Source organism: Hypomesus nipponensis, chromosome 28, assembly GCF_054491055.1.
Source record: "Hypomesus nipponensis isolate SF chromosome 28, ASM5449105v1, whole genome shotgun sequence".
NCBI lineage: Eukaryota > Metazoa > Chordata > Actinopteri > Osmeriformes > Osmeridae > Hypomesus > Hypomesus nipponensis.
Window position 1 is genome coordinate 4,574,463 of NC_140388.1, and position 13,159 is coordinate 4,587,621.

The 13,159-nt window shown below is 40.1% G+C and overlaps 1 protein-coding gene across 1 annotated transcript; it reads right to left on the reverse strand.

Moving 5' to 3' along the window:
- Window positions 1-926: 926 nt before the first annotated feature.
- Window positions 927-2,066, reverse strand: LOC146219577 (uncharacterized). The gene has a single exon (XM_084695051.1). It carries the CDS (start codon window positions 2,064-2,066, stop codon window positions 1,197-1,199), a length of 870 nt encoding a protein of 289 aa, XP_084551177.1. The 3' UTR covers window positions 927-1,196.
- Between the last annotated feature and the right edge of the window lie 11,093 nt (window positions 2,067-13,159).

The window sequence follows — 13,159 nt, forward strand, 5'->3', positions numbered from 1 at the left end:
GCAATGGCGGATTTTAAGTAATTTGGGGAATTTCTTCTCAAATTGTCATTGTAGAGAAAAATTCATGCTGCCAACGTTATGGGTTCTTGAGACTTTTTTGTTCCCCATCATTACAAAACAAAAGCCTAACCTGACTGCTGTCGTTCACAGATTATTTTGTGAACCTGGCACTTGATAACTTGTTTAGTTTTCACAATGTATGCTTCATGTTTTGGCTGCTTGAAGTGTTTGGGACTACCTCGTTGTTATGATCAGTGACCTATGCTCTTTTGTAAAGCTCTCTCTTGGAAGTTGCTTTGGATAAAAGCACCTGCTAAATGCATATATGTAAATGTAATACAATAGGGGCACAAGAATCAATATTTTTATTTGTCACATACATGATTATACATGGTACAATATGCAGTGAAATGTGTTGTTGTACCCATTTAAATAAAATTGAATAAAAGGATACTAAAAGGAGACTGTATGAATGTATATAAATTACAATAAATAAAATAGCACACAGCAGTATTTCAACACTTTGAGTTTAACAGATAGATGGCCTGAAGGAAGAAACTCCTCTTCATCCTCTCTATGTTGGCTCTCTATCCTGACGGCAGCAGGGAGAAGAGTGAGTTTCCAGGGTGTTTGTACTGTCTGAAGATCTTCTCAACCCTCGACCTGCATCATTTGTGATCTTGCATAATTATTCGAAATACAGTAGCCTACTAGCACTTTAATTTATCAAGCATGTTATTTTCCAATTCAATCAGTTGTCTGTTTCCATTGTGGTCCATTAAAAGCAAAACAAGAAATGGCACCTAAAAAGCAATAGAAGTAGGCCTACATTTGACGACCTTCCTGCATCCTCCTTCTCCATCATTCTCATCTCAACATATCTTATGAGTCAAATAATATTAATGTACACACTTGTAAATGCATCATCATTCCGATTGTGAACTTGACCCCCCCCCCCCCAGCGTTCAGCATTCTTCATCCGTTTTAGTTTATCGTGGTTTGGTCAAATACAGTCCTGTACGTGAAAAATAAATGGTAAATGCACATCGAGGTTTTCGATAAAGCAATAAAAGTAAAGTAGTCATTTGTTCGCTGATGTTGCTGGTGAAATGTTTTAAATATAAGTTCTACTTACGAAACTAAGCTCAAGTTCAATTAAATCCCAAACACTTTACGCAAAGAGTGCTTGTTATAGCTTACCTTTCTCTTCGCCTGCACGGACACACACTCCGCCACACGGTTTTCCACACGGCCGCGCGCAGCGCCGGGCTGCCCCAGATGTAAAGAGCTGGTGTAACCAGTGCGTTAAAACGTGCCATGATAGCGAACAAATTCGTGGCTTCGTTCCTAAACCTGACGCCTCCTTTGGTCATTTGCTTCACCACAATATTTACGAAAGAGGGACACCACAACGTTAGGAAACATATGACCACAAACACTATAATGCGCAGTGATTCCTTCTTGTTATCTCTCTCCGCGCTGGGCGCCTCGCGCTCCAACTGGTTTCTGGCTACGAAATATAACTTAATAGTCATCAGCAATTTCGTTATGACTATAATCTGGAGAGTAATTACAGCGAATGCGTTAATTTGTGTCGCTAAGTAGATTGGCACCATGTTTTGTACCGTGATAATAGAATACGTTTCTATCCAAGAAAATGCACATACTCCAATTACAAAAGATCTAGTGATGATGCGATTGTAAAAGAAAGGATGGCACACAGCAAAATAGCGGTCAAACTGCGCAAGTAGAAAAGTGAAAACATTAACTCCTAGAAATGAGGGCAAAATATAATATGTTCCGTTTCTAGAAGGGTAACCTTCTTGGACGTCGAACAGACCGAGATAGTAAACTGAAAAGCCAGTTAATGTGTCGCTGATGCTTGTGTTCAGCATGAAGATAAAGCGGTTCTGTTGTCGCAAAGATTTGGTACTGAATATACCTATGACCACGGAACCCGCAAGGAGCACCGCACTTGTGGCGAATAAAATATGGAAAATAAAGATAAAGAAATCTTCTGGGTTGGTGAAAGTTACCGATAAAGGAACGGTTAAGTTGGAGAGCATGGTGACCCTACGTAAGACATGGACTACCGACTTGTACTTATATAGCCTACTGCAGGTGAAGGCGTTTTGTAAGTCTTGAACAACCGTCTGGAGACTCAATCTGGAGACTCAATTAACTTTAACCAAGCACGGCCGCAATGAGATTGTCGGAGCTGATCGCGCCTGATCGCCTACACTGGTGCCAATGGTGCAGTTCACAAAGGACGAGCCGCGGCGCGTTTCAGATGCGACTCTCCGCGCAGCTTCGCGACAGATGGGTAGCTTTTTTTACGGAGGTCGCGTCTACGCCATAGGTAAAAAACAAAATAAAAGTCAGAAAATCGGGGGGCTGTTCCATTAAGCTAGTTATTTTTTTTACCAAATAGGCCTAAACGGGAAAGTAGCCTAACTGACATGCTCAGGGCCGGATTAACCATTAGGGCAATTGGGCACTTGCCCAGGGGCACAAGACATCTAAGGGACCCTGGACAATGTCAACTAAAATGTTATATCACGTTATGAATGCAGTCCTAACTTTCCTTAATGTGAGTACCTTATTGCAACTCGTTCGATCAAAATGGTATGTTAAATCACGTCAAAAACAGTGTTTGTGTAGTCTAGTAGCCAGTACCGCCGCTTCCATAACGCGCACTATACCTACTGTGCGTAGGGCACCAACTCCTAAGGGGGCACCAAAAAATAGCCAACTGAAATGTGCTCCCACAGCTGCAGCACACTGAAGCAAGAAAAATAATAGCATAAGAAGAAAAATAACGATATAAAAATAAATAATTGCCCATGTGTTCCTGTAGCTACATAAATAAAATGAATCATCTATTAGTGCCGCCGCTCCCATAACGTGCACTACGCGCTGTTCGTAGGGCACCAAGGCCTGAGGGGGCACCAAAAAATTGCCAACTGAAAAATCATCATAGTTATTAGAATTATAATGCCGATATTATTTCAGTAGGCCTATATAAATATTACGCACCTTTTAGGCATGTATATCACAAAACAGGCAAAACAAGAGATATATTTAATTGCTCAAAAAACGTTACGATGGTGCCCCCCACAAAAAAAAAAAAATAGGCCTACACCCTCAACTTTCCAAGCTCGCCGTGGGTGCCCTTTCCTATCTCAGTGGCCTGACGAACTTTGACAGTAGGCTAGGTAAACTTTTCGAAAGTGGCCTCAAAAAGACAACAGGAGTCAGGGGCAGAAAACGAAATAAACTGCGAGATGATGCCCGTGCATCACTTTCAGGTAAATCCATGTTTAATTATTGTTAAATACGGGAAATGTGCTGCTAACTTATAGTTAGCCTATGCATACACCTCGAACTAGCTGACGTTATTGCTCATTTTAGCACACTCAAATATGTTAGGTGCAAACTAAATTTAGATTTTACTGTTAAACATTATCTATGCATTTGAAATAACTGACGCCAGCTAGATGTTACTTTACTGTACATTCTATTATGCTTTTATATTCGATTGATCAAATAGTTTTTAAATTAGTAATAAAGGTGGAGAGCTCCAGTTTTAAATGTTTATAATTAATTTGGAAAACCATGTTAAGAAACGTAAGGGTGGGGCTGAAAAATTAAGAGACAAAAATACATCACCTTCACTAGACAAGGTTTTACCAATTGAAAAACGGCTGTTTATTTAACATATTTTGTTTATGCTAAAAAAACTATGCACTCCAATAAAGGCCCCTCCCCTTGCCCCTCGGCTTGAAGCAACGGCCCCGGTGGATGTAGGTGGTATTGCATTTCCGATTTGCTACCTGACTCGTCCGGTCGTTTTTGTTCTATTAACTCCATTCAACATATCTAAAACTATCTCCCTCAATAAATTTCTTTCGATTCTTGAACCTGGCTCATACTACTAGATTTTTCATAGAATAGGCCTAATTTTTCCTGATTTTTGCTAAGTTTGAAACCAATCCGAAATGGGTAAACTAGCACCCCATTTATTTGCTTACGTCAAGAAAAGTTGCCTGGAAACGTGATCGCGGATATAAACAGGGGACGAGCACAAAAGGGAACATCAGCAAATCTCTGATTTACCTGAGTTGAATGAGAAGAACATGGAGAAATTACTTGATAATCTACAGTTGCCTGCCTTTATTGTAGCACGTTTAACAAATGGTTGCACACATAGCCTACGTGACGGTTGTTTGTTGAGGTTATTTTAAAGCAGATGTAACCATTTTATAGGCATGAACGCTATTATGCTTATGACATGACAAACGTAATTATAGCCTAATATAAATAGCTATAATATCGTGGCATGTTACGGTGTCAATATAGATTGTTGACATGTTATTCTGGAGCAAAGACGAAGATGAATAAATCATGTCTGATAACCCTATTGTTACGGTCATTATAGCCTACTGTTAGAACTTTATGTCATGTAACACCATAACGATGGCTTTAACAATAAACTAGTAATAGTAAGCAACACTCATCATCATTATAACATAGGCTTAATTTAGCTTGTCTTGCCGTCCAAGCAAGAACAACGACAGAGCCAGATATTCAAGTTTACAGTTTCTTTAATCCGTCACAATACTTAAAGGGGCAATTGACTGGGTTTTTGGGGTATTTCAAAAGTGTTCCTTAAGGTCTCTGAATAGGGTATGTAACATTGGTTGGGTTGAAAATGGCCCAGGTGCTGTTCTATGCCCTCTGACAGATCCTCTGAAATGTTCCCGGGAAAAAACATTAGCTTTTCTCCTTTTATGGTATGCTCATTAATATTTAGATAAGCTGCGCGCTGATTGGTTGGTTATCAACAAGTGAAGCTCGGGAGCAAAAACGCAACACGGCCAACAGCAGCACTCGCTGAAACACTGAAGTTGGAGACTTGAAATAAAAACACGCAAATAAATCTATTGTGTCTACACAACACTGTTTTCAACAGATTGACTATGAAATGATAACATTACTTGTTTCCACTTCTGTTGTTGAAGCAAACTGGATTGACTTAGGTGGGTAGAACCTTAGGCTACAGCTTAGCAACCAAACCATATCGTGATTCTACTCGGCTTCAGTTAGCTAGCTAGGCTAGCTCTAGATATCCTGCTGTAAAATAACATGACAAAGATCTGGACAAACATGCATCGTGAATTGTAGATTTTTATTACACAGGTTATTTATTTGAATGAAACAGTCAGGAACATGAATCAACGTTAGCCCCATTGCCAATAAACTAGGCTTAATTATCACACATTCTACCTATGCTCTTGCGTTAACTAGCAAGCTAAACTTGTTTACATGCCTAATGTCTAGGTATTACTAGTAATAGTTGATAGCAATGCTAACGTATCCTGTATCAAGCACCTGCCTTTCTCCAGTTCTATAAATAGATTATCTAGACAGGCGTTAGCAATAAGCCAGACTGCTGTTCGTTTTCTGGCTATTTTTCGGAAGCTTCCCTTCTAATGCCGACTACAGCTAGTCTAGCTAGAGTCATTTGATGTGCGTAGAAACATATTTAGCATTCTACCTGGTATGCTATATACAGGAAACGTTAGCATTGCTAATAACTGTTAGCACAACATCATACTGTCCTTATAGCTTGCGGTTGCAATGAGCATACGGTCGGAACAGCACCTCTTTCCAGGTTCAACTTCCTAGCAAATCCTGCTTGAAATTGTCCAAGGTTGTCAAAACTGTCTTGGGTGAAATGTTCAGAGCAAATGAATGATTGAGTGTCGAACTTCGCCGGGATCTTCTCATAGACAACAGCAGCCATGCCTGTTGAATGTTTGGCTCCTTGGGAAGACTGTGAGTGTTAGCCTTCCCTGTACAGCTTGGAACACAGCATTTACGACCGTGGTCCATTTTCAATATCCTTGTTATAATTCAAAACTTTCTTCTTTGTAATTCCTTATAAGTAGCCTACACAGAGCAGCGCGCAGCTAAACTAGTATCGGAGATAGACCTACCTCAGGCTGGTCTGGATGTAAATTCTGGGGCGTGACAAAGATACAGACCAGAGCCAATAAGAGGGCGATCACCGGTCCTATGTAGGACCGGTAGCTTTGTTGAAAAGCTAGCGTTTAACAGCCATTTTTGGTATTCACGGTATGTTCAGTTTACCCACCGAACTGTCGTTATTTAACTATGACAAGGTAAAATCGGTTTTGTAGTCAATTGCCCCTTTAAGCAGTCAAACTAAAAACACAAAGCAAATAGAACAACGTATAGGCAGTGCACGTATAGCTAATATTACAGTACTAATAGTATTAATTTTCGTAAAGTTCACATGTATCTCTTGATCGGACCACATTCTGACAGTTTTCTGCAATGCCTTAGCTCCAGCTCACAAGCTCGCAACTGGTTGTCGCAAAGTATGACGTGTACAGCTAGTTCCAAGCATGCACGAGTTTCGGAGGTAGGAACAAGCTTCTGCGCAAGACCGGACGAGTTGGTCTGGAAAGATGGCGCGGTCCATTTGGCGCTCTCGCTTGCCTCACTGCGCCACTGAGCACTTTTCATAGAAATGAATGGGGACGCCATCTTAGAAGCCAGAAGTAGCTGTCTCTAGTTATAGTAAGTCTATGACTTAAATAAAGGCCCCCAAATTTCGCTCGTGCGCATTGCGCGCTCACATTAACTCCGTAACTAGCATCATATCAAACACAGAATGTGGATGCATTGACAGGGCAGCTGTGGTGGTGGTGGTGGTGGGGCATCATAAAGGAATTATGTGTGGGGCACCAAAATGGCTAGCGGCGGCACTGCTTAAGAACGATCGAATCTGGGAAACGTGGCCAATGTTAGCACACTCAAATATGTTTTAACTTAGGGGCAAGCTAAATTGAGATTTTACTGTCTAAACATTATGCATTTTACAAGTAACTGACGCCAACCAGCTGTTACTTTCTTATCTAGCCTACTGTCTGACAAGATTTTACCAATTGAAAAACGGCTTGCAAAATGTTTATTTTACATAAAGCTCAAAGAACTATTTTGCGCTCAAGTAAAGGGCCAAAATATTTGCTCGCGTGCTCGCATTTATTTTTGAAATCCGAAACTAGCAACACATCAAAAAGGGGGGGGGGGGGGGCTTGACCCTTGTTGCCCAGGGCTGGCCCGATCGTTCGTTATTTTGCTCATAGAAAACAACTATAGGGCTGCGTTTCCCGAAAGCATTGTAAGCCTATACGTTGATCGTAGAATCCATCGTAGGACGAATCTTAGTTTTTACAGGCTGTTACCAAAGACATCGTAAGTGTCTCTTGAAAATATTGGAGCGTAGATCAATTGTTATCGAGGAACGATGGTTAGTTGTTAACCAGAAGCGTCCGTTGTGAACAGGGATCTGAGTCCTCTACTGTGTAGTGATGTGTCGTTCGTGAACAATTCGTTCATTTTGAACGAATCATTATGACTTGGGAGTAACGAGTAGTCACCGAGAGTGATTCTTTCATTTTCTCCTGGCTGAGATTTAAAAAAAGAAAAAAATAACAAAACCTGTATTTATCACTTGTGAACAAATCCCATTCACGCCTTATAGCCTACTAAACCTAGCAGTCACGCGAAAGTGAATGAGGTAAACAAATCCTTTCTGTTTTCTCTTTGGAGCCTATGCAGGTCACGTGAAAAATTATCCAAAGACTCGTACCCGAAGACTCAGTCGGGAAATGAACGAATCATTTCTGTTTCCTATAGCTACTAGTACTGAGCCCATAGACTGAGCCTATGTAGGTCACGTGAAAAATTATCCAAAGACTCGGCAGATGAACGAAACATTGATCCGAAGACACGGTCGGGAGGTGAACGACTCTTCCTTCTTACAGGTATCAGTCTTTGGAAAAAATTTCACGTGACCTGCATCGGCTCAGTAGCCTACTGGTAGCTAGAGGAAACAGAAATTATTACAACTTTTTTGTACTTTACTTACAGTTCAATGCACTGTAATTGTTTGCTGTGATAAATAAATGCTAGTGGGAAAATAAATTACAATTTCAAATCATATAAACTGTCATGATGCATAACATACTACTAAGATACTAACATATAGGCCTACATGAGAATATGATACATGTTTGCAGTGGACGTATTTAGCCCAGGGAATTGCCAATAAAATATTGAGCAACCCCCCCCCCCCCCCCCCCCCTTCCCCTGAAATGAACGATTGACCCGAAAAAAGATTTGTTCATTTTACTGAACAAGATTCAATGAACTGAGGTGCTGCAGTGCTCTCGAGGGTGCCTCTATGTGCGAGGAAATGTTGTTAAGTACCACATGGGTGCCCTTCCAGTGGAAAAGGGTGAAGCAGTGTTGTATAAATGTCCTTTATGCTGCCGCTTTCCAGTACATACAATTAGATGCAGTGTTGTAAAGGTTACATGATGTGATCCTCTAATGGAGAAGTTTCCCGCCAGTGGATTAAATGTAATGTGGTGCAATATAGGTGCCCTTACAATGGGATTAATTTCAGGTTCCTTTCTGATGAAAAAAACTAGATGCCCTGCCAAGTGAGGATGAAGTGCCCATGCGATGGAGAGAAAAAAAATCTAAGTGAAGGAAATTAAATGCTGTGTCCTACAATCTCCCCAACAATGTGCCCTCTATAGCAGCGTTCCCCAACCACCTGTCCACGGACTGGTACCGGTCTGCAAAGACGTTTGTTTACTCATTTTTTTGCAAGTTTGTGGGCTTCATTGAGCGGTAACTATCACACGCTCTTCATCTTGACACATGACACGTGATAGTGTAATGCTTGCAAGGCCTTATGATGGATTGTGATAATAATCCCCCTTGGGTCAGAATATTGCGATAGGCCAACACAATATAAATTGGCCAACTTTAGACATTTCATAAACAACATCTTCAACTTTGTGCATAAATATGTGACTCTTGCCTGATGTAGCCTACACATAGACCTACAATTTGTTTTTATAGTCAGCAAGACAAGCATTTCATGGCAAACTATTCAGTGTCATTCATTTTATGAAAATTATGCCCCTCGACTGGGGAGCGGGGATGAATGCAACCATAGCCTATAATGACTCCAAGCGCAGAGCATGCAAGGAGATTGTAAATAATTGATGAAAGGTCATATACACATTTATTAAAGATTCATTCTGACATGAAAAAGTATTATGCTGAAACTTTACAACCACCAGTGTTTTTTTGAAGAAAAAAAACGATAGGTGCGCTATGTGTGCACTATTATGCTGAAACTTTACAACCACCAAAGTGTGAGTGAAAAAAAAAAACTATGTGTGCGCTATGCCTCATGTATGGTCAGAGGGGATTCAAACATGCAATAGCCTACCAAATAGGTAATTCCTTTTTACTTGTCCTCTTTTTTTCAAAACTTAACACACAAATCCAACAATTGCACACACAAAATGCAAAATGCCTCGCTTTTCTTGCAAAATGAAGCACTGCATTCAAAATATCACAAACACATCTCAAAAGCAAACTTTTGTCTCATGTTGCAAACACTTTTACCATTATATTACATTTTTGGGTATATCATATACACACAGTTATTCAAAACCTAAAGCTTTTCTCTCATGAGCTCCTTTGTACATTTCTGTACAAGATTGAAAGTAAATGGCAGAGATGCAGAAAATTGGTAAACACAAAAACAAGATTGAAACCAAACTAGTTTTTTTATTGTAAGCATTTGTGGTTGTGAATACAGTATTACACAGTACGAAAAAAAGAGTGTAGTAGGACAGAAACCAAACCTACAATAATTTGGAAAACGGTGATTACGGAATGGTGTCTCTGTGTGTGTGCCATACACTGTAGCATACAGGAATATATACTATTTAAAACAATATTGTCAGAACGTTTTCTTACAGTCACTGTGCTGTTGCACAGTATGATACAGTAATCCACCAGACTGTGACCAATCAAGCAGAGCACTGCAGTCAATGAATGCATGGGTGCTAAAATATATGTTTGTGTATAGTATACCATGTGTTGTGCTTAGAACATGTGTATATTACAGTAAATTGTACATACCTGTTATCTTTTCTACAGTAAAGGTTCCAATTATACCCACCGCTGTTAATCAACTCAAATTGATTTCTAAAGCCATGATTGATTGGTGTTGAGTAAAGCAATGAGTGTTTGCACATGTGAGGAGTTAGTGTAAGGCACTGATGAAATAGTGTGTCATTTTGATTGGTTGTGTTTTAAAAAGGAAATCAAGATGTGTCCTGTTAGAAGTTTGTGTGTTACGTGCAGAATTGTGTGTTATGTTTTGAAAAAAGTGTCTTATGAAATTGAAAACTGCGTCAAAGGCCCAAAATGTGCCTATGGTTTTGCAGATTTGAGATGTGGTTCTGGTGTTTGAGTGACAGGTTTCAGAAACTGTGTGAAAAGTAAGAAATTTGTGTGTATGCATTTGAAAAAAACTGTAACGAATCTGGGAAACCCGGCCCTTACCATTTGTTCTCTCACACTGCCATCTAGTGGGCACTTTAGCGATCTTACAGTTTTTTGGGATAGCTTGGAGGCTGGACTGCAAGTACAGCCAAATCTAAGTTTGTACTTTGTTGATGGTAGCCTACTCTAATCATAGGGAAATAGAAGTGCTAAAAGTGTTTTAAGTTTATCACAGAAGAGTGTAACTCGTGCAAACTGAGTATAGTAATGTGAAACGTGTGTGTTTCATATGGTAACAAGGTGTGGTTTTTAAACAAAAGTGTATAGTTAGTGTATAAGTGTTAATTATGCAAAGGATCTGTAGTGTTTTGCTAATTGGGTGTGTGGTTGTGCTAATTGTGTGTAGTGTTTTGAAAACATGGGCCCTGTTTTTAAAATCGTGCTTAAGCAATCCAGAAAAACTGTATGATGGTATGATGATGATGGTATACAAGGTAAATTATTTTCTCAGTACGTAACCAGTAGCTTACAAAATAGCATACAGTTGTTGAAAACAACACTGCCAATTTATATTAGCTTATTTCAATCAAGATTGGTTGAATGGGGACAGGTTTTCTCTCTTGCAATGATCGTTATCTGGTTTCCCCTCAGAAAGTAGTCGTAGACCTTTTGGTAGAGGCTCCAGTGAACTTACAAAATAACTGTTAACTCACCCCAGTTGTGTTTCTGTAAATCGTTTTAGGGCTTAGGAACATTTTCATGTTGGAATGAAATGGGAATACACAATATTTTAGAAGCTACACACTTTCAAACATAACATGATTTCATTTCCCGACTCGGCCTTTCTATGAGTCTTTAGATAATTTTTCAAACATTTCATGAGCCCCTCTCTCACTCAGGCAGCATTTTAAGGTAATGTGGGACATCTCGTCTGGTAAAGTGGGACAGTCATCGTCTGTCAGCCTCGTCTGCTAATATAACAATAATTTGTTTATATACAACAATGCTAGGTGCAAGGGTGTTGCAAGATTCATTTAGGGGGGTTGTGGGGTTTGACTTTTACAAAGGGCATAAAGTGTAACTGTCCACATGTGGCACAGGAGGTCTTTATTTTTGTTTGTTTGTGTTTGTTTGTCTGAGGTTTACCTACATTAAGCCTCTTGGAGAGGGAGGTGTGACGCCCACCTGTGCCCCTTTCAGGCTTCGCCCTGCCCTTGTACTTAGACTCAGAAACTGGTGGCACCATAGCTTGGCGCAATACAGGGGAGAGCAGTGTGCCATGAACAGGATACGCTTCACATCAGTAGAGCATTTGCCAAGTGTTCGGGTTAGAGTGTTCGCTTTTGTGTACAACTGGTGGGTTTGCATGCGGATAGAACTATCGTCAGAGAGATCTGGCGTGATTTGAAAAGCGAGATAGGTCACAGAAAGAACATAGGGCAAAGGCGTGCCGTAAAGATTCACAGAGAGTGGTGTTTCAGACAAACGACATCGGTGACAGGGAAAATACATGCAGTATTGTCTGCACCTGTAGTCAGGGTGGGGCTATACAAGGGTGTCTCTCTCTCATGAGGCACTTCTTTTCGGTTCTTGTAGGCACTATTTTGATGTTCTCTCTCACATGGGCGCTTTGACTTATTGTTCAATCTGTCCCCCTTTCTATTTCCATTTCTTTAGCTCTTACTCTCAGTAGAAACTGATGCATTCATTCACCCATTCATGCACGACTTTGAACATTACTTTTTTCATACCCCTATTTGATTGTTCATTGATATTGGTAAAAATACATTCTTATAATTGAATTATCTTGTGTCTTGTCCCTCGTCATGTGATGGTACCCTAAACAAGTCTACCGTTACAGTATACAGTTAAATATGCCGTCTGTACACAAAAGTTAAATTTGGGGTTTGAGCACAAATGGCCTTCCATATGCTCGAGTCATGTATGTCATCTTGTGGATGCAACTACAAACTGCAATTTTGTGAGGTAGCCTACTTTTAGTGCTCTCCAACAACAGTTGTAGCCAATTCAGTGGTCTGTCCACGGACCCTTTGGGTCGAAATGTCAAAATAGGTTTCATGAAGACAAGATCAACATCGATTTAAAGTGTATTTCAATTAGGATATATTAATAAATTCAAAGGTGGTTAAATTAAATGTATTCTTATGGAGATTACATGTGTTTCATAGCAAGGCCGTAGCCATGGAGCCAACATTGGGGGGGCCGAATCTGCTGGGGAGACTGAGGGTCCCCGCCTGAAAACCTTTTATGTTTAGTTAAGAATATGAATATTTGTTATGATAATTTCAGACTGTGTGCATGGTTGCCTGTCGTAGCATAGCACATTTATATTATATTTACATTTTTAAATCAATATATTGGGGGGGGACATTTTAACCAGATTTGAATATTGGGGCGGATGTGTCCCCCCCCAATCTATATTATGATTACGGCCCTATTTCATAGCTTATGCGAGAATGGGCCACACTCGCAAAAGGAAGCACATCTGTTGCAAATAGCTGGCTGGCCTTGTAACTAAAGACTAACGTTGATTAACCTATATCTTTATTAACCTAATCCCAGAGCTGAATATTGTATTGACCAACAGGTCTGTTAATACTTCAACGCAGGAATTGGAAACATATCTAGGTTGAAGGTCACTGAATCTCTTGAGGTGAAGCATTAGGGGCATCGTTAGACCCTTTTTACTGGGGCACCTGCCCCAGTATAAATCTGCTGTGCCCCAGTATAA

What these genes read in the sequence shown, in the direction of transcription:
- LOC146219577 (XM_084695051.1), bottom strand. Translation starts at nt 2,066, where the DNA reads ATGCTCTCCAACTTAACCGTTCCTTTATCGGTAACTTTCACCAACCCA.